General features: G+C 53.5%; 1 protein-coding gene across 1 annotated transcript in view; it reads right to left on the reverse strand.

Moving 5' to 3' along the window:
- Positions 1 to 57: 57 nt before the first annotated feature.
- The window catches only part of LOC149430856 (mitochondrial inner membrane m-AAA protease component AFG3L1-like), a 29,945-nt gene continuing 8,980 nt past the window's right edge, over positions 58 to 21,022 (reverse strand). The window contains exons 3-7 of the mRNA XM_089665988.1: positions 20,833 to 20,930; positions 15,101 to 15,253; positions 9,475 to 9,534; positions 9,159 to 9,283; positions 58 to 343 (exon numbers count right to left, since the gene is read on the reverse strand). Coding sequence (XP_089522114.1) covers positions 58 to 343; positions 9,159 to 9,283; positions 9,475 to 9,534; positions 15,101 to 15,253; positions 20,833 to 20,930 — 722 coding nt within the window. The remainder of the gene's footprint in view (positions 344 to 9,158; positions 9,284 to 9,474; positions 9,535 to 15,100; positions 15,254 to 20,832; positions 20,931 to 21,022) is intronic.

Consider the following 21,022-nt stretch of genomic DNA (forward strand, 5'->3'; position numbering starts at 1 on the left):
GACACATCGTTTGGCGGGCCCATGCCGTGCCCCCATCGTGCCCCCATCATGCCCCCATCACGTTGGCCTTACCCTGGGGATTTTAGCTCCGAGCTCACGGTACTGTTTGGGATTTTTGAGGAAATTCACAAACTCCATAATCTCAAGTTTTGCCTCTTCACATCCAGCCACATCCCGGAACTTCACGCTGATCTCTCCTTTCAGCATCTTCGCCGTCGTCTGTCCGACACCAAAAATTGTGTTGCTTCTCCCTCCACCACTCAGCCCCATCATCCCCCTCCGCATGTTGTACAACAGGAGCCCCAGAACGAGCAGCGAGGGGAGGAGGGCGGTGAAGATGTTCCTGCAAAGTCACATCGAGGAAACAAGACTGAGACAAACTGGACTGCGATCTGTTGTAGCAGAAAGGAATAAAAATGGAGGATGTAGCGCCTACAAGCGCACACTGCGTGGAACGCATCGCTACCTACAGCCGAGCCAGGGTGTGAAATGCAGCTACCAAGAGTGCGGACGCAGCCCCAGACCACTACCCGCCCCCCATCAGGACAGGTAAGGCGGCTTTCAGACTGATCCGCTTTTGGTGCCTCCTATGTAGCTGCTCACACTGGATCTGCTGCGCTGCAGTGAATACAATCCTGCTTGCTGCATTTGTGGTGCATGTTTGTTCAGTAAAAAACAAAAAAAATAAAAACGCAGCAAGAACACAACTCCATTGAAATGAATAGAAACTGCAGAAAAAAGGCATCAAAAATGCAATGAATCTGTGGGAAGTGCTTCGTGTGCTGGGGAAAAACGTAACACAAACCCATCAAAAACACTGCAAAACGCATCAAAAACGCAGCCGTCCATGTGTAAGGCCGCTTCACACCATAGACATGTGCTCCAGATGTGCTCCGGATGTGCTCCGGATGTGCTCCAGATGCGCTCCAGATGCGCTCCGGATGCGCTCCAGATGCGCTCCAGATGTGCTCCGGATGCACTCCAGCATGCGTGCCTTTGATGCGTGTTTTTGGTACATTTTCCCCTTCTTTTTTTCTGCCTTAAACAGGAACATGAGAGTTCTGCGTTTTAGAGAGTAAAAGAGAAAATGCAGCGTGTTCTACTAGGAAAAAATACTGGGCAGCACCGGTGAGAACTGGCCCTTAAAGGGGAGCTCCACCCAAAAGGGGAAGTTCCGCTTTAAAGACTGGTCCCCCGCTCCCCATTAAAGATCGGTACCCGAAATTGACAAGAAGCCGCTCCCACTTCCGCTGTGATTGCCTAGGACAGGGGTAGGCAACCTGTGGCTCTCCAGCTGTTGTGGAACTACATTTCCCATGAGGCATTGCAAAGATTACAAAACTGACAGTTACAGCCATGACTTGCAGAGGCATGATGGAACTTGTAGTCCTGCGGCTCTCAGGTTGCCTACCCCTGGCCTAGGAGATCGGAAGCAGAAGTTGTCCCCCCCCCCTCCCTGTACAGGAGATGACCAGTGACTGCAGACCTTTGGGGAGTGGAGGGGGGGGGGGGGGGAGCGGGTACTTGAATTTGACAGGTACCTCCGCAGAGTTGTCCTCTCTCCGTCTTCTGGGGCACATGACAGGTCCCAGAAGACTACAGGGCCATTCAGCGCCTTGAACACAGGATGGCCGGTGACACGGGCTGCGGCGGGGGCACCACGGGACCGGGGGACAGGTAAGTGGCTGTTTTTATAAAAGTCATCAGATACAGTTTTTGTCCAGTTTTTGTAGCCGCTGACTTTGATTTTTTTTACAGAGTGAGAGGAACTTTGCTTTACGGTGAAGGAAAAAATGCATCAAAGATTCACAAGCAGAAATGCAACCGGATTGCATACAGATTGCGATGTCTATGATGTGATCTGCCGGCCAAAGAATATCGTCTCATCACACAGACATGGAGAGCATGGAGTTCATCTTCCCTCCGGGTCCCCCATGTTGTCATGTTACAATGTATACCCCCCATGTTGTCATGTTACAATGTATACCCCCCCATGTTGTCATGTTACAATGTATACCCCCCATGTTGTCATGTTACAATGTATCCCCCCCCCATGTTGTCATGTTACAATGTATCCCCCCCCCATGTTGTCATGTTACAATGTATACCCCCCCATGTTGTCATGTTACAATGTATCCCCCCCCCATGTTGTCATGTTACAATGTATCCCCCCCCCATGTTGTCATGTTACAATGTCCCCCCCCCCATGTTGTCATGTTACAATGTCCCCCCCCCCATGTTGTCATGTTACAATGTATCCCCCCCCCATGTTGTCATGTTACAATGTCCCCCCCCCCATGTTGTCATGTTACAATGTATCCCCCCCCCATGTTGTCATGTTACAATGTATCCCCCCCCCATGTTGTCATGTTACAATGTATCCCCCCCCCATGTTGTCATGTTACAATGTCCCCCCCCCCCATGTTGTCATGTTACAATGTCCCCCCCCCCATGTTGTCATGTTACAATGTATCCCCCCCCCCATGTTGTCATGTTACAATGTATCCCCCCCCCATGTTGTCATGTTACAATGTATCCCCCCCCCATGTTGTCATGTTACAATGTATCCCCCCCCCCATGTTGTCATGTTACAATGTATCCCCCCCCCATGTTGTCATGTTACAATGTCCCCCCCCCCATGTTGTCATGTTACAATGTCTCCCCCCCCCCATGTTGTCATGTTACAATGTATCCCCCCCCCATGTTGTCATGTTACAATGTCTCCCCCCCCATGTTGTCATGTTACAATGTCTCCCCCCCCCATGTTGTCAAGTTACAATGTCCCCCCCCCCATGTTGTCATGTTACAATGTATCCCCCCCATGTTGTCATGTTACAATGTATCCCCCCCCCATGTTGTCATGTTACAATGTCTCCCCCCCCCATGTTGTCATGTTACAATGTCTCCCCCCCCATGTTGTCATGTTACAATGTATCCCCCCCATGTTGTCATGTTACAATGTATCCCCCCCATGTTGTCATGTTACAATGTATCCCCCCCATGTTGTCATGTTACAATGTACCCCCCCCCCATGTTGTCATGTTACAATGTATCCCCCCATGTTGTCATGTTACAATGTATCCCCCCCATGTTGTCATGTTACAATGTCTCCCCCCCCCATGTTGTCATGTTACAATGTATCCCCCCCATGTTGTCATGTTACAATGTCTCCCCCCCCCCCATGTTGTCATGTTACAATGTATCCCCCCCCATGTTGTCATGTTACAATGTATCCCCCCCCCATGTTGTCATGTTACAATGTATCCCCCCCATGTTGTCATGTTACAATGTCTCCCCCTCCCATGTTGTCATGTTACAATGTATCCCCCTCCCATGTTGTCATGTTACAATGTATCCCCCTCCCATGTTGTCATGTTACAATGTCCCCCCCCCCCCCATGTTGTCATGTTACAATGTCTCCCCCTCCCATGTTGTCATGTTACAATGTCCCCCCCCCATGTTGTCATGTTACAATGTCTCCCCTCCCATGTTGTCATGTTACAATGTATCCCCCTCCCATGTTGTCATGTTACAATGTCCCCCCCCCCATGTTGTCATGTTACAATGTCCCCCCCCCATGTTGTCATGTTACAATGTATCCCCCTCCCCCCCATGTTGTCATGTTACAATGTCTCCCCCCCCCATGTTGTCATGTTACAATGTCTCCCCCCCCCATGTTGTCATGTTACAATGTATCCCCCCCCCCATGTTGTCATGTTACAATGTATCCCCCCCCCCCCATGTTGTCATGTTACAATGTCTCCCCCCCCCCATGTTGTCATGTTACAATGTCTCCCCCCCCATGTTGTCATGTTACAATGTCTCCCCCCCCATGTTGTCATGTTACAATGTATCCCCCCATGTTGTCATGTTACAATGTATCCCCCCCATGTTGTCATGTTACAATGTCTCCCCCCCCCCCCATGTTGTCATGTTACAATGTCTCCCCCCCCCATGTTGTCATGTTACAATGTACCCCCCCCCCCATGTTGTCATGTTACAATGTCTCCCCCCCATGTTGTCATGTTACAATGTATCCCCCCCATGTTGTCATGTTACAATGTATCCCCCCCCATGTTGTCATGTTACAATGTCTCCCCCCCCCATGTTGTCATGTTACAATGTCTCCCCCCCCCCATGTTGTCATGTTACAATGTCTCCCCCCCCCATGTTGTCATGTTACAATGTCTCCCCCCCCCCATGTTGTCATGTTACAATGTCTCCCCCCCCATGTTGTCATGTTACAATGTCTCCCCCCCCCCATGTTGTCATGTTACAATGTCTCCCCCCCCCATGTTGTCATGTTACAATGTCTCCCCCCCCCCATGTTGTCATGTTACAATGTCTCCCCCCCCCATGTTGTCATGTTACAATGTCTCCCCCCCCCATGTTGTCATGTTACAATGTCTCCCCCCCCATGTTGTCATGTTACAATGTATCCCCCCCATGTTGTCATGTTACAATGTATCCCCCCCATGTTGTCATGTTACAATGTATCCCCCCCATGTTGTCATGTTACAATGTACCCCCCCCCCCATGTTGTCATGTTACAATGTATCCCCCCATGTTGTCATGTTACAATGTATCCCCCCATGTTGTCATGTTACAATGTCTCCCCCCCCCCCATGTTGTCATGTTACAATGTCTCCCCCCCCCATGTTGTCATGTTACAATGTATCCCCCCCCCCATGTTGTCATGTTACAATGTATCCCCCCCCATGTTGTCATGTTACAATGTATCCCCCCCATGTTGTCATGTTACAATGTATCCCCCCATGTTGTCATGTTACAATGTCTCCCCCCCCATGTTGTCATGTTACAATGTCTCCCCCCCCATGTTGTCATGTTACAATGTCTCCCCCCCCATGTTGTCATGTTACAATGTATCCCCCCCATGTTGTCATGTTACAATGTATCCCCCCCATGTTGTCATGTTACAATGTATCCCCCCCATGTTGTCATGTTACAATGTATCCCCCCATGTTGTCATGTTACAATGTACCCCCCCCCATGTTGTCATGTTACAATGTATCCCCCCATGTTGTCATGTTACAATGTATCCCCCCATGTTGTCATGTTACAATGTCTCCCCCCCCCCATGTTGTCATGTTACAATGTCTCCCCCCCCCATGTTGTCATGTTACAATGTATCCCCCCCCATGTTGTCATGTTACAATGTATCCCCCCCATGTTGTCATGTTACAATGTATCCCCCCATGTTGTCATGTTACAATGTCTCCCCCCCCCATGTTGTCATGTTACAATGTCTCCCCCCCCCATGTTGTCATGTTACAATGTCTCCCCCCCATGTTGTCATGTTACAATGTATCCCCCCATGTTGTCATGTTACAATGTATCCCCCCCATGTTGTCATGTTACAATGTATCCCCCCCATGTTGTCATGTTACAATGTACCCCCCCCCCATGTTGTCATGTTACAATGTATCCCTCCCATGTTGTCATGTTACAATGTATACCCCCCCATGTTGTCATGTTACAATGTCTCCCCCCCCATGTTGTCATGTTACAATGTATCTCCCCCATGTTGTCATGTTACAATGTCTCCCCCCCCCATGTTGTCATGTTACAATGTATACCCCCCCATGTTGTCATGTTACAATGTCTCCCCCCCCATGTTGTCATGTTACAATGTCTCCCCCCCCCATGTTGTCATGTTACAATGTATACCCCCCCATGTTGTCATGTTACAATGTATACCCCCCCATGTTGTCATGTTACAATGTCTCCCCCCCCATGTTGTCATGTTACAATGTCTCTCCCCCCCATGTTGTCATGTTACAATGTCTCCCCCCCCATGTTGTCATGTTACAATGTATCCCCCACCATGTTGTCATGTTACAATGTATCCCCCCCCATGTTGTCATGTTACAATGTATCCCCCCCCACCATGTTGTCATGTTACAATGTATCCCCCCCATGTTGTCATGTTACAATGTATCTCCCCCATGTTGTCATGTTACAATGTATCCCCCCCATGTTGTCATGTTACAATGTATCCCCCCCCATGTTCTCATGTTACAATGTATCCCTCCCCATGTTGTCATGTTACAATGTCTCCCCCCCATGTTGTCATGTTACAATGTCTCCCCCTCACCATGTTGTCATGTTACAATGTATCCCCCCCACCATGTTGTCATGTTACAATGTATCCCCCCCACCATGTTGTCATGTTACAATGTATCCCCCCCCCCATGTTGTCATGTTACAATGTATCCCCCTCCCCCCCATGTTGTCATGTTACAATGTATCCCCCCACCATGTTGTCATGTTACAATGTATCCCCCCCATGTTGTCATGTTACAATGTATCCCCCCCATGTTGTCATGTTACGATGTATCCCCCCCATGTTGTCATGTTACAATGTATCCCCCCATGTTGTCATGTTACAATGTATCCCCCCCATGTTGTCATGTTACAATGTATCCCCCCATGTTGTCATGTTACAATGTATCCCCCCCCATGTTGTCATGTTACAATGTATCCCCCCCCATGTTGTCATGTTACAATGTATCCCCCCCCCCATGTTGTCATGTTACAATGTATCCCCCCCATGTTGTCATGTTACAATGTATCCCCCCCATGTTGTCATGTTACAATGTATCCCCCCCCCATGTTGTCATGTTACAATGTATCCCCCCCATGTTGTCATGTTACAATGTATCCCCCCCATGTTGTCATGTTACAATGTATTCCCCCCCCCATGTTGTCATGTTACAATGTATCTATCGGGATTGGATGTGATGGACTGACACAAAGTGACACATAATTGTGAAGTGGAAGGAGAGTGAGAAATGGTTTCCAACATTTGTGACAATAAATCCATGAGAAGTGTGGTGGGATTTGTATTCGGCCCCCCGGAGTCAGTACTTTGTAGGACCCCCTTTGGCTGCCATTCCAGCTGCAAGTCTTTTTGGGGATGTCTCTTTGCACATCTAGAGAGGGACATTTCTGCCCGTTCTTCCTTGCAGAATCCCTCAAGCTGTCAGATTGGATGGAGGGCGTCTGGGAACAGCAATTCTCAGGTCTGGCCACAGATTCTCCATTGGATTTGGGTCTGGACTGTGATTGGGCCATTCTAACCCATGAAGATGCTTTGATCGGAACCATTCCATTGTAGCTCTGGCTGGATGTTTCGGGTCGTTGTCCTGCTGGAAGGGGAACCTCCTCCCCGGTCTCAGGTCTTCTGCAGACTCTAACAGGTTTTCCTCTAAGATTGCCCTGTATTTGGCTCCATCCATCTTCCCATCAACTCTGACCAGCTTCCCTGTCCCTGCTGAAGGAAAGCATCCCCACCACATGATGCTGCCACCACCATGTTTCACGGTGGGGATGGTGTGTTCAGGGGGATGGGCAGTGTTCGTTTTCCCCCCACACATAGCGTTTTGCTTTTAGGCCATAAAGTCCCATGTTGGTCTCCTCTGACCAGAGCCCCTTCTTCCATGTTTGCTGTCCCCCCCCCCCCTCCCCCCACATGGCTTCTCACAACCTGCAGACGGGACTTCTTATGGCTTTCCTCCAACAATGGCTTCTTCTTGTCACTCTTCCATAAAGGCAGATTTGTGGACGACTAATAGTCCTCCTGAGGACAGATTCCCCCCCTGAGCTGTGATCTCTGCAGCTCCTCCACAGTTCCCATGGGCCTCTTGGCTGCTCCTCTGATGAATGCTCTCCTTGCCCGGCCGGTCAGTTTAGGTGGACGGCCATGTCTTGGTAGGTTGGCAGTTGTGCCGTACTCCTCCCATGTTCGGATGATGGATTGAACACAGCGCTCCGTGAGATGGGCAAAGCTTGGGAGATTGTTCTATAACCTAACCCTGCTTTATACTTCTCCACAACTTTATCCCCGACCCGTTTGGTGTGTTCCTTGGCCTTCATGATGCTGTTTGTTCACTAATGTTCTCTAACAAACCTCTGAGGGCTTCACTGAACAGCTGGATTTATCCTGAGATCACATGACACACAGGGGGACTCTATGTACTAATCAGGTGACTTCTGAAGGCAATTGGTTCCACTAGATTTTAGTTAGGGGTATCAGAGTAAAGGGGCTGAATACAAATCCCGCACACTGGTCACAAATGTTGGAAACCATTTCTCATTTCCTTCCACTTCACAATTATGTGCCACTTTGTGTCGGTCCATCACATCCAATCCCGATAGATACATTGTAACATGACAACATGGGGGGGGGGGATACATTGTAACATGACAACATGGGGGACATTTCAGGGGGAAGGGGGGGAATACATTGTAACATGACAACATGGGGGACATTTCGGGGGGGAATACATTGTAACATGACAACATGAGGGACATTTCAGGGGGGGAGGGGGAATACATTGTAACATGACAACATGGGGGACATTTCAGGGGGGGGGGGGGGGGGGATACATTGTAACATGACAACATGGGTGACATTTCGGGGGGGAGGGGTAATACATTGTAACATGACAACATGGGGAACATTTTGGGGGGGGAAATACATTGTAACATGACAACATGGGGAACATTTCGGAGGGGGGATACATTGTAACATGACAACATGGGGAACATTTTGGGGGGGAGGGGGATACATTGTAACATGACAACATGGGGAACATTTTGGGGGGGAGGGGGATACATTGTAACATGACAACATGGGGGACATTTCGGAGGGGGGATACATTGTAACATGACAACATGGGGGACATTTCAGGGGGGAGGGGGATACATTGTAACATGACAACATGGGGGACATTTCGGGGGGGGGGGGGGAATACATTGTAACATGACAACATGGGGGACATTTCGGGGGGGGGGGGGGGGATACATTGTAACATGACAACATGGGGGACATTTCGGGGGGGAGGGGTAATACATTGTAACATGACAACATGGGGAACATTTTGGGGTGGAGGGGGATACATTGTAACATGACAACATGGGGAACATTTTGGGGGGGGGGGAATACATTGTAACATGACAACATGGGGAACATTTCGGAGGGGGGGAATACATTGTAACATGACAACATGGGGAAAATTTTGGGGGGGGGGGAATACATTGTAACATGACAACATGGGGGACATTTTGGGGGGGTTTCTTCATGGCTCTGTATATAGAACGATCTGTACTCAGAGGGCGGTCCTTGTGCCACTCACCAGTCGATCTCCTCGCTGTACACTAGGATCACACGGTCTGCTGGATCGATTCCCATCTCCTGCTGAGCGATCTCCAGATTGCGCTCGAAGATATCCACGCTGCCAATGTTGAAGCACACGGGACTCTGCAGGGGACAGATCAGCCGTCACCGGGGTGCCGAAACATGTTAGATAGAAATGTATGCTGAGGACAGCCCATCGCCTGCAGCATGTCCGGGAAATCCCAGCGCCCCCCCCAGTCCCAGCGCCCCCCCCAGTCCCAGCGCCCCCCCTAGTCCCAGCGCCCACCTCTCCCCTCCCCCCCCCCAGCACTCACCTTTCCATCTGTAGTGAACACTCTCACAAACCGCTTGTTCACAATCTGCAGCCGCTGCACCTGAAGCAAACAAAGCAGAACGAGGATTTAGGGGGCCCTCTGCTATCGCTACGAAGAACAAGACAAACTCCAAGCAGATACAACAGACAAATCAATGCAGAAAAGTCGTCTGTACAAAGTAGCTGGATTCCACTCTGTACATCTGCCCACAGCAATCCTCTGTACAGCAGAGATCAGACTGGAGAGGGAGAAGAGTGAGCCAACAAGGAGGATGTGGACAGGAAGTCAGAACAGAGTGACAGACAGAGGAGCTCATCAGTCTGCTTCTGCTCATTTCACTGTCCAGTCACCACACATGGGGGAGGGGGGACAAGACCTGTAAGTGTTTCTTAATGCAGAGCTCCACCCAAAAGGGGAGGTTCCGCTTGAATGCTTTGTTCCCCACTTTCTATTAAGGATTGGCACCTTTGGGGAGCAGGGGAAAGCGGGTACCTGAATTTGATAAGGAACCCGCTCCCACTTCCGCTGCAATCGCCCAATCGGAAGTTGTCCCTCCCTCCCCGTAGTCTTGTGGGACATGTGACAGGTCCCACAAGACTACGGGGCTCATTCACAAAGTGCGGCACTTTTCGCACATGCTCAGTGGGCATCTGGGTGTGAAGCCGCAAGCTGTCCGGTGACACCAGCCATGATGAGGACACCGCTGGACCCCGGGACAGGTAAGTGATTGGTGGTGAGGACACCGCTGGACCCCGGGACAGGTGATTGGTGGTGAGGACACCGCTGGACCCCGGGGCAGGTAAGTGATCGGTGGTGAGGACACCGCTGGACCCCGGGACAGGTAAGTGATCGGTGGTGAGGACACCGCTGGACCCCGGGACAGGTAAGTGATCGGTGGTGAGGACACCGCTGGACCCCGGGGCAGGTAAGTGATCGGTGGGGAGGACACCGCTGGACCCCGGGGCAGGTAAGTGATCGGTGGGGAGGACACCGCTGGACCCCGGGACAGGTAAGTGATTGGTGGTGAGGACACCGCTGGACCCCGGGACAGGTAAGTGATCGGTGGGGAGGACACCGCTGGACCCCAGGACAGGTAAGTAATCGGTGGGGAGGACACCGCTGGATCCCGGGGCAGGTAAGTGATCGGTGGTGAGGACACCGCTGGACCCCGGGGCAGGTAAGTGATTGGTGATGAGGACACCGCTGGACCCTGGGGCAGGTAAGTGATCGGTGGTGAGGACACCGCTGGACCCCGGGACAGGTAAGTGATCGGTGGTGAGGACACCGCTGGACCCCGGGACAGGTAAGTGATCGGTGGTGAGGACACCGCTGGACCCAGGGGCAGGTAAGTGATCGGTGGTGAGGACACCGCTGGACCCCGGGACAGGTAAGTGATCGGTGGGGAGGACACCGCTGGACCCCGGGACAGGTAAGTGATCGTGGGGAGGACACCGCTGGACCCCGGGACAGGTAAGTGATCGGTGGTGAGGACACCGCTGGACCCCGGGACAGGTAAGTGATTGGTGGGGAGGACACCGCTGGACCCCGAGGCAGGTAAGTGATCGGTGGGGAGGACACCGCTGGACCCCGGGGCAGGTAAGTGATCGGTGGGGAGGACACCGCTGGACCCCGGGACAGGTAAGTGATCGGTGGGGAGGACACCGCTGGACCCCGGGACAGGTAAGTGATCGGTGGGGAGGACACCGCTGGACCCCGGGACAGGTAAGTGATCGGTGGGGAGGACACCGCTGGACCCCGGGACAGGTAAGTGATCGGTGGGGAGGACACCGCTGGACCCCGGGGCAGGTAAGTGATTGGTGGGGAGGACACCGCTGGACCCCGGGGCAGGTAAGTGATTGGTGGGGAGGACACCGCTGGACCCCGGGGCAGGTAAGTGATCGGTGGTGAGGACACCGCTGGACCCCGGGACAGGTAAGTGATCGGTGGTGAGGACACCGCTGGACCCCGGGACAGGTAAGTGATCGGTGGTGAGGACACCGCTGGACCCCGGGACAGGTAAGTGATCGGTGGTGAGGACACCGCTGGACCCCGGGACAGGTAAGTGATCGGTGGTGAGGACACCGCTGGACCCCGGGACAGGTAAGTGATCGGTGGTGAGGACACCGCTGGACCCAGGGGCAGGTAAGTGATCGGTGGGGAGGACACCGCTGGACCCCGGGGCAGGTAAGTGATCGGTGGTGAGGACACCGCTGGACCCCGGGGCAGGTAAGTGATCGGTGGTGAGGACACCGCTGGACCCCGGGGCAGGTAAGTGATTGGTGGGGAGGACACCGCTGGACCCCGGGACAGGTAAGTGATCGGTGGTGAGGACACCGCTGGACCCCGGGACAGGTAAGTGATCGGTGGTGAGGACACCGCTGGACCCCGGGACAGGTAAGTGATCGGTGGTGAGGACACCGCTGGACCCCGGGACAGGTAAGTGATCGGTGGTGAGGACACCGCTGGACCCCGGGACAGGTAAGTGATCGGTGGGGAGGACACCGCTGGACCCCGGGACAGGTAAGTGATCGGTGGGGAGGACACCGCTGGACCCCGGGGCAGGTAAGTGGCTGCATTCTAACAGCAGGTACAGTTTTTGTAGCTGCGGACTTATTTTCCTCTCAGCTGCGCTATCACCAATATTTCTCTGTAACAACCTCCGTCTGTGAATTGATGTTTTTTGAGATCTCAGGAATCATCAAATAGTCAGAAAAAACGATCAACGAATCATCAACATAAAGCAGTGAAAGTCGATAGAATTGTGAATGTGGAAGTCCCAGACAACTTGTGATATTTATCAGTCCCAGCCAAGTGCTGCCAGAACGGGCAAGTAGAAGACACCTTCACCATGGCAAATCCCCTTCGGGCAAACTCTACCCCCCCCCCAGGACAAAAGGTCAATATGTGCTCCAACAATAAACTGACATCCCCGATGACGTCAATGTGAGGAAAGGCCTAGAGGCGTGGCTTCACGGCACAGAGAGCACGCGGACAGTGGAGACATCCAAATGATTGTAAATGATTGCCATCCAACAGACACACGAAACCAGAGCTCAAATCTTCATAGGAAACTGAGAATGCCAAACGGAGAGGTGCTGCCCCTCAAAGATCGGGGAATCTGGACACTGGTGAACAAAAGCAGACAAGGGCGCTCTCTCACCGTGCGTTACCGTGGTAACCAACGTATTTATTGAATAGACAAATGGATGGATACGCACAATCCAATGGAAATAAAAGCAGGAAGTGTGGTCTGCAATGACAGTGGATGCAATGCTGTGCCCCTAAGGATGAGCTGACGCGTTTCGGGAGGTGAACCCCCTTCCTCAGAGCGAAGTGTATGCCTGCTGGTCCCCATGTGTCCAGGTGGTTACAGCAACTCTGTGCTGTTTTGAAGCGACTCTGAAGCAACTTTCAGGGAATGCTGGGTAATCTTCCTGTAATGTCGGAATCACATTACATAGATGAGGATCCGACTTGGAGGGGACTTCATTACAGTCTATGGGCACAAGCCGGACTGAGTAGTACTGACTTCAGTAGTGCCAACTAAGACGGCTGTCATTGACTGACATGGGATTTCACGTGTCATGTGACTTGATGACTAACATGGGATTTCACGTGTCATGTGACTTGGGGGTCTCACAATTTGTAGCGGTGTGAACCGAGAATTATTGTTTTGTTGTTTATGATTCGTTGATAGTTTTTTCAGTTTTTTTCTGATTATTTGATGATTGCTGAAAACGCATACAACATCCCCTACAGACAGTGGTGATTCCTCGCAGATAAACGGACGGGGATAGCGCAGCATTTCTCTTTCTATACATATTGTACCCAATAGAAATATATAGATTTATCCTCTCTTTGTATATAGAAAACATTAACAAGAACATTTATAACTCCACCCCAAATTACATCACCAATCTTGTCTCTAAATATCACCCAAACCGTACTCTCCGCTCCTCGCAAGACCTCCTACTCTCTAGCTCCCTTGTCTCCTCCTCCCATGCTCGTCTCCAGAGCCTCCCCCATCCTCTGGAACTCTCTAACCCAATTTATCAGACTATCGCCTACTCTGCTCACTTTTAGGTGATCTCTGAAAACCGATCTCTTCAGGGAAGTCTACCCTGCCCTCAGCTAATAGAATCTTCTACTCCTCCTACCAGTCCATCCCCCACAGTTACTACCTTTTGTACCCCCAGCCCCTCCCTCTTAGATTGTAAGCTCCCAGGATCAGCCCCTCCCTCTTAGATTGTAAGCTCCCAGGATCAGGCCCCTCCCTCTTAGATTGTAAGCTCCCAGGATCAGACCCTCCCTCTTAGATTGTAAGCTCCCAGGATCAGGCCCCTCCCTCTTAGATTGTAAACTCCCAGGATCAGCCCCTCCCACTTAGATTGTAAACTCCCAGGATCAGCCCCTCCCACTTAGATTGTAAGCTCCCAGGATCAGGCCCCTCCCTCTTAGATTGTAAGCTCCCAGGATCAGGCCCTCCCTCTTAGATTGTAAGCTCCCAGGATCAGACCCTCCCTCTTAGATTGTAAGCTCCCAGGATCAGCCCCTCCCTCTTAGATTGTAAGCTCCCAGGATCAGCCCCTCCCTCTTAGATTGTAAGCTCCCAGGATCAGGCCCCTCCCTCTTAGATTGTAAACTCCCAGGATCAGCCCCTCCCACTTAGATTGTAAGCTCCCAGGATCAGCCCCTCCCTCTTAGATTGTAAGCTCCCAGGATCAGCCCCTCCCTCTTAGATTGTAAGCTCCCAGGATCAGGGCCCTCCCTCTTAGATTGTAAACTCCAGGGATCAGGCCCCTCCCTCTTAGATTGTAAGCTCCCGGGATCAGCCCCTCCCTCTTAGATTGTAAGCTCCCGGGATCAGCCCCTCCCTCTTAGATTGTAAGCTCCCAGGATCAGCCCCTCCCTCTTAGAATGTAAACTCCCAGGATCAGCCCCTCCCTCTTAGATTGTAAACTCCCAGGATCAGCCCCTCCCCCTTAGATTGTAAGCTCCCAGGATCAGCCCCTCCCTCTTAGATTGTAAACTCCCAGGATCAGCCCCTCCCCCTTAGATTGTAAGCTCTCAGGATCAGCCCCTCCTATCCCTCTTGTATTGATCTGTATTGTCTCCCCTTATATTGTACAGCGCTGAGCACACTGTTGGCGCCATAAATCCTGTATAATAATAATAATATTAGATAGCATTGGAGCCACAAGAGCGCTGTAACTGCAATCCTGCAGACTATCCCCTCTGCTGCGGGGAGAGGACCCCTGTGGATTCTGTAAGGTTGGGGGCATGGTCTAGGGATGGGGGGCTGCAGACTGTGACCCCGTTTCATCTTACTTCAATATTGATGGTCAGAACAACGGACCCCCCAGACTGTGTAAGCCATCCACAACGTATTCTTCATTTTGGAGACGGTTTCTGGAGAAGAGAGCTGACTTGGTGGGAACATTTCCCAGCACAGCCACAAAGGCAGCTCAGTACCTATCAATGATTGCGGGGTTTTCCTCAATCACTTGACCTGAAGAAGCCGCTCGGGTGAGAAACGTTCCCCATGTGATTCCCTTCTGGAGGAGATCCCATAAATGGGGATGTTTGTGAAGTGTAACTGAAGGGCGATTCCCATGCAGTCCCTTACCAGTCCCTTCTCCAGATACAGCTGAACAAACTCCTTCCAGCTGATCTCCTTTTTGTCATCTGCAAAGCTGTAATACAGTGCCAGTCCCGCGACGAAGCCCGTTAGAAGGGAAGTCAGTTTGTTGAATTCTTTATCGTCCCACGGAATGTCGCCCTACGAGAGACAAAACGGCAGGAAAATGAAACGGATAGAAAGAATTTCTGAGCAGAAGAAACATGCAATGCGAAGAGCAAATCTAACAAACTGAGACTGGAAAATAAACACCTAAAAGTAGAATTCTGGGATTCAATGATCTTAAAAATGATTGTAAATGCAGATTTTTTTTTTTAATAACAAACAGGTTTACGCTTACCTGCTCTGTGCAGTGGAATTACAAAGGGCAGCCCTAATCCTCCTCCTTTCGGGTCCCCCACCAGTGCTTCTGGCCCCTCCACTCTTGGGAGTGGCCCCTAGGAAGCTGCTTCCAATGGGGGCACTCAGGCGGGCTTGCTTTCCTAGACAAGGACTAGGCCCCGCCCCAGCTCTCTGGTCTGGGTTTGATTGACAGCAGTGAGAGCTGTAGAGAGATACTATTACCTAAACTTTTTTTGCTGCAAAGAATGCATTACAGTCAAACACGTTCAGGCTTTAGAACCACTTTCATTTGGGCCAAGTAATGGGATTTTTGGGTCACCTGTAAAACCCTTTTTTGGAGCACATCCCAGGACATAGGCTATCTTCATCCCCATTATGAGAGGGTTATGCTGCTACCTTCAGGTGATCGAAAATTGACAAATGACAGGAAGTCCCCTCCCAGGAATAACCCCTCCACACAAGGCAAGGCTTCAGTTTTTGTAGCAAGCCATAAACAGCAGAGGACCGGGTGGGGGATGGGGTGACCCAGTGTCCTGTAATGTATTCTGGGGAAAAAAAAAAAAAGGACTTTACAAGTAAACCAAAAATCTCATTTTCTTAACTCAGCCTCTCTCAACCAGGGTGCCCAGGCAGCTTGGGGTGCCTTGAGGTTTCTTCAGGGGTGCCTTGAGGTTTCTTCAGGGGTGCCCAGGCAGCCTGGGGTGCCTTGAGGTTTCTTCAGGGGTGCCCAGGCAGCCTGGGGTGCCTTGAGGTTTCTTCAGGGGTGCCCAGGCAGCCTGGGGTGCCTTGAGGTTTCTTCAAGGGTGCCCAGGCAGCCTGGGGTGCCTTGAGGTTTCTTCAGGGGTGCCTTGAGGTTTCTTCAGGGGTGCCCAGGCAGCCTGGGGTGCCTTGAGGTTTCTTCAGGGGTGCCCAGGCAGCCTGGGGTGCCTTGAGGTTTCTTCAGGGGTGCCCAGGCAGCCTGGGGTGCCTTGAGGTTTCTTCAGGGGTGCCTTGAGGTTTCTTCAGGGGTGCCCAGGCAGCCTGGGGTGCCTTGAGGTTTCTTCAGGGGTGCCCAGGCAGCCTGGGGTGCCTTGAGGTTTCTTCAGGGGTGCCCAGGCAAAATGTCTAAAAATTGCCCAAAACTTGTATAGAGCCAGCGGGTGGACAGAGCTGCCTTTTAGTTAACCACTTCCTGTCTGGCCCATGTCTATAAACGGCTGGATGGGAGTGCTGCCAAAGTGGGTTGACATTTCTACACGTCACCCACATTCACTGCTTGTGCTCGCTCCCTGGGAACACCAATCGTTGTACAGGACCTCTGTGCGAGGTCTCGATCATGTGATCACTGATTGGCCAATCAGTAATCACATGAATAGTAGTAAACAAGATGTCACTTCTGACATCATTGCTTACTACGTGTGAAATCTGAGAATGATCACAGAGATCACATGGTACAGGACCATTGACCAATCACAGTATTTCTCAATGGCTGCAAGAATGCAGCCAGAGAGAAGGAGAAATGATTCCTCTTACAGCTTTAGTGTAAAAGCAATCAGTGTAAAAAAAAAAAAAATCATCACCCCCCACAAGTAGTACAGTGTCACCATGGTAACCCTGCACTGCTAGGGTGACAGTATGTTAAAAAAAAAACATAACTAATAATATAAAAAAAATTAAATAAAAATGCAAAACACATTTTTGAAAAATTATAATTTTTGGTTATAAACTAGTTTGGGTTATTTTATTTTTTTTTTTTTTGCTAAAAAGATAGATGAATACATTTTGGCCAAGATTTATGAAAAAAGATTTATTTGCAAAATTTTATAAGAAAACACCTTTTTTTAAAAATTTTTGGTTTTTTACATTTATTTAGCAAAAAATAAATCCAGCGGAGAATAAATACCACCAAAATAAAGCTTTATCTGTCTCAAAAAAAATGCTAAAAAAATTCATCTGGGTACAGTGTTGCATGACCGCGCAATTGTCATTCAAAGTGTGATAGCGCTGAAAGCTGAAAATTGGCCTGGACTAGAAGGGGGGGGGAAGCGTCCGGACTGGAAGGGGGGGGGGGGAAGCGTCCGGACTGGAGGGGGGGGGGGAAGCGTCCGGACTGGAAGGGGGGGGGGGGAAGCGTCCGGACTGGAAGGGGGGGGGGGGAAGCGTCCGGACTGGAGGGGGGGGGGGAAGCGTCCGGACTGGAAGGGGGGGGGGGGAAGCGTCCGGACTGGAAGGGGGGGGGGGGAAGCGTCCGGACTGGAAGGGGGGGGGGGGAAGCGTCCGGACTGGAAGGGGGGGGGGGAAGCGTCCGGACTGGAAGGGGGGGGGGGAAGCGTCCGGACTGGAAGGGGGGGGGGGGGGAAGCGTCCGGACTGGAAGGGGGGGGGGGGGGAAGCGTCCGGACTGGAAGGGGGGGGGGGGGGGAAGCGTCCGGACTGGAAGGGGGGGGTGGAAGCGTCCGGACTGGAAGGGGGGGGGGGAAGCGTCCGGACTGGAAGGGGGGGGGGGAAGCGTCCGGACTGGAAGGGGGGGGGGGGAAGCGTCCGGACTGGAAGGGGGGGGGGAAGCGTCCGGACTGGAAGGGGGGGGGGGAAGCGTCCGGACTGGAAGGGGGGGGGGGAGCGTCCGGACTGGAAGGGGGGGGGGGGGGAGCGTCCGGACTGGAAGGGGGGGGGGGAGCGTCCGGACTGGAAGGGGGGGGGGGAGCGTCCGGACTGGAAGGGGGGGGGAGCGTCCGGACTGGAAGGGGGGGGGGGGGAGCGTCCGGACTGGAAGGGGGGGGGGGAAGCGTCCGGACTGGAAGGGGGGGGGGGAAGCGTCCGGACTGGAAGGGGGGGGGGGAAGCGTCCGGACTGGAAGGGGGGGGGAAGCGTCCGGACTGGAAGGGGGGGGGGGAAGCGTCCGGACTGGAAGGGGGGGGGAGCGTCCGGACTGGAAGGGGGGGGGGGAGCGTCCGGACTGGAAGGGGGGGGGGGGAGTGTCCGGACTGGAAGGGGGGGAGTGTCCGGACTGGAAGGGGGGGGAGTGTCCGGACTGGAAGGGGGGGAGTGTCCGGACTGGAAGGGGGGGGGGGGAGTGTCCGGACTGGAAGGGGGGGGGGAGTGTCCGGACTGGAAGGGGGGGGGGGAGTGTCCGGACTGGAAGGGGGGGGGGGGGAGTGTCCGGACTGGAAGGGGGGGGGAGTGTCCGGACTGGAAGGGGGGGGGAGTGTCCGGACTGGAAGGGGGGGGAGTGTCCGGACTGGAAGGGGGGGGGGAGTGTCCGGACTGGAAGGGGGGGGGAGTGTCCGGACTGGAAGGGGGGGGGGGGGGGGGAGTGTCCGGACTGGAAGGGGGGGGGGGGGGGGGAGTGTCCGGACTGGAAGGGGGGGGGGAGTGTCCGGACTGGAAGGGGGGGGGAGTGTCCGGACTGGAAGGGGGGGGGAGTGTCCGGACTGGAAGGGGGGGGGAGTGTCCGGACTGGAAGGGGGGGGGAGTGTCCGGACTGGAAGGGGGGGGGGGAGTGTCCGGACTGGAAGGGGGGGGGAGTGTCCGGACTGGAAGGGGGGGGGGAGTGTCTGGACTGGAAGGGGGGGGGGGGGGGGAGTGTCTGGACTGGAAGGGGGAGGGGGGAGTGTCCGGACTGGAAGGGGGAGGGGGGAGTGTCCGGACTGGAAGGGGGAGGGGGGAGTGTCCGGACTGGAAGGGGGGGGAGTGTCCGGACTGGAAGGGGGGGGAGTGTCCGGACTGGAAGGGGGGGGAGTGTCCGGACTGGAAGGGGGGGGAGTGTCCGGACTGGAAGGGGGGGGGGGGGGGGGGGGAAGTGTCCGGACTGGAGGGGGGGGGGGAAGTGTCCGGACTGGAGGGGGGGGGGGAAGTGTCCGGACTGGAGGGGGGGGGGGGGGGAGTTCTTGGACTGGAAGGGAGGGGGGGTGTGGGGGGGGGGTGTCCGGACTGGAGGGGGGGGGGAGTTCTTGGACTGGAAGGGAGGGGGGGTGTGGGGGGGGGGTGTCCGGACTGGAAGGGGGGGAGTGTCCGGACTGGAAGGGGGGGGGGGGGAGTGTCCGGACTGGAAGGGGGGGGGGGAGTGTCCGGACTGGAAGGGGGGGGGGGGGGGAGTGTCCGGACTGGAAAGGGGGGGGGGGGGGGGGGGAGTGTCCGGACTGGAAAGGGGGGGGGGGTATAGTGTCCGGACTGGAAGGGGGGGGGGGGGGGGGAGTGTCCGGACTGGAAGGGGGGGGGGGGGGGAGTGTCCGGACTGGAAGGGGGGGGAGTGTCCGAACTGGAAGGGGGGGGGAGTGTCCGAACTGGAAGGGGAGGGAGTGTCCGAACTGGAAGGGGAGGGAGTGTCCGGACTGGAAGGGGGGGGGGGGAGTGTCCGGACTGGAAGGGGGGGGGAGTGTCCGGACTGGAAGGGGGGGGGGAGTGTCCGGACTGGAAGGGGGGGGGGAGTGTCCGGACTGGAAGGGGGGGGGGGGAGTGTCCGGACTGGAAGGGGGGGGGGGGGGGAGTGTCCGGACTGGAAGGGGGGGGGGGGGGGAGTGTCCGGACTGGAAGGGGGGGGGAGTGTCCGGACTGGAAGGGGGGGGGGGGGAGTGTCCGGACTGGAAGGGGGGGGGGGGAGTGTCCGGACTGGAAGGGGGGGGGGGAGTGTCCGGACTGGAAGGGGGGGGGGGGGGGGGGGAGTGTCCGGACTGGAAGGGGTTAATAAATCCCCTCTAATGCTGGGGGTCCTACAAGTGTGGATGTTGCTACGTTATAAAAACTATCAGAATCGTCTCTCACAATTTATAATGGGGGGGCCTATTTTAGAATGGGGGGGCCTATTTTAGAATGGGGGGGCCTATTTTAGAATGGGGGGGCCTTGACTGAATACAGGTGAGCAATGCTGTGTTACCTGTCCATCCCATCCCAGGACACGGAAGTTATTTACTAAACCTGGAGGGGGCAGAATCTGGTGCAGTTGTCCAACAATCAGCTTCCGGGGTTTATGGACAAAGCTTCACTGAACAAGCTGAAGGTAGAAGCCGATTGGCTGCCATGCAGAGCTGCACTGGATTCTGGGTGCTCCAGTTTTAGTAAATCCCCCCCGGGATGTTTTCATCTGCATTATAATTAGGGGGGTCCTGTCCCAAAGGACTGAATATGATGAGAGGACAACATGGCAACAAGCCGACTGACACCAAACCAATCACCTAAGACACTAGCAAAAAAAACAAAATAAAACTGAAGCCTTGCCCCCTGGGGAGTGGTTATGCCATTGTCCAATCACCTGAAGGTGACATCATAACCCTATTACAATGGAGGTCACCCATAGGCAGGCAGACCTGTCATCTGTAATGGCATGACATCCTGTAACCTCCGTCTCCATAGTGTACTCAGCAATTCTCATTCAGCACAACATTGTCCATGTTCTAGAAATACCTTCGATAGTCGTTTCCACCACGTCGGTTCTTTCTTTTTGTCATCCTTTTTATTGCCGTTGTCATTGCCATCCTGCGAGCCGTTGTCCTTGGACTTGTCTGTGGACAGAAGGAAGGAGGTGGTAAGCCGGCTATACACTGAGACAGAATGAACGTTTGTGTGAATCCTCGCATCAACATTCGTACAAAAA

The sequence above is a fragment of the Staurois parvus genome, unplaced genomic scaffold (genome assembly GCF_062004578.1).
Source record: "Staurois parvus isolate SC_StPar_1 unplaced genomic scaffold, SC_StPar_1.0 ptg002455l, whole genome shotgun sequence".
Taxonomy (NCBI): Eukaryota; Metazoa; Chordata; class Amphibia; order Anura; family Ranidae; genus Staurois; species Staurois parvus.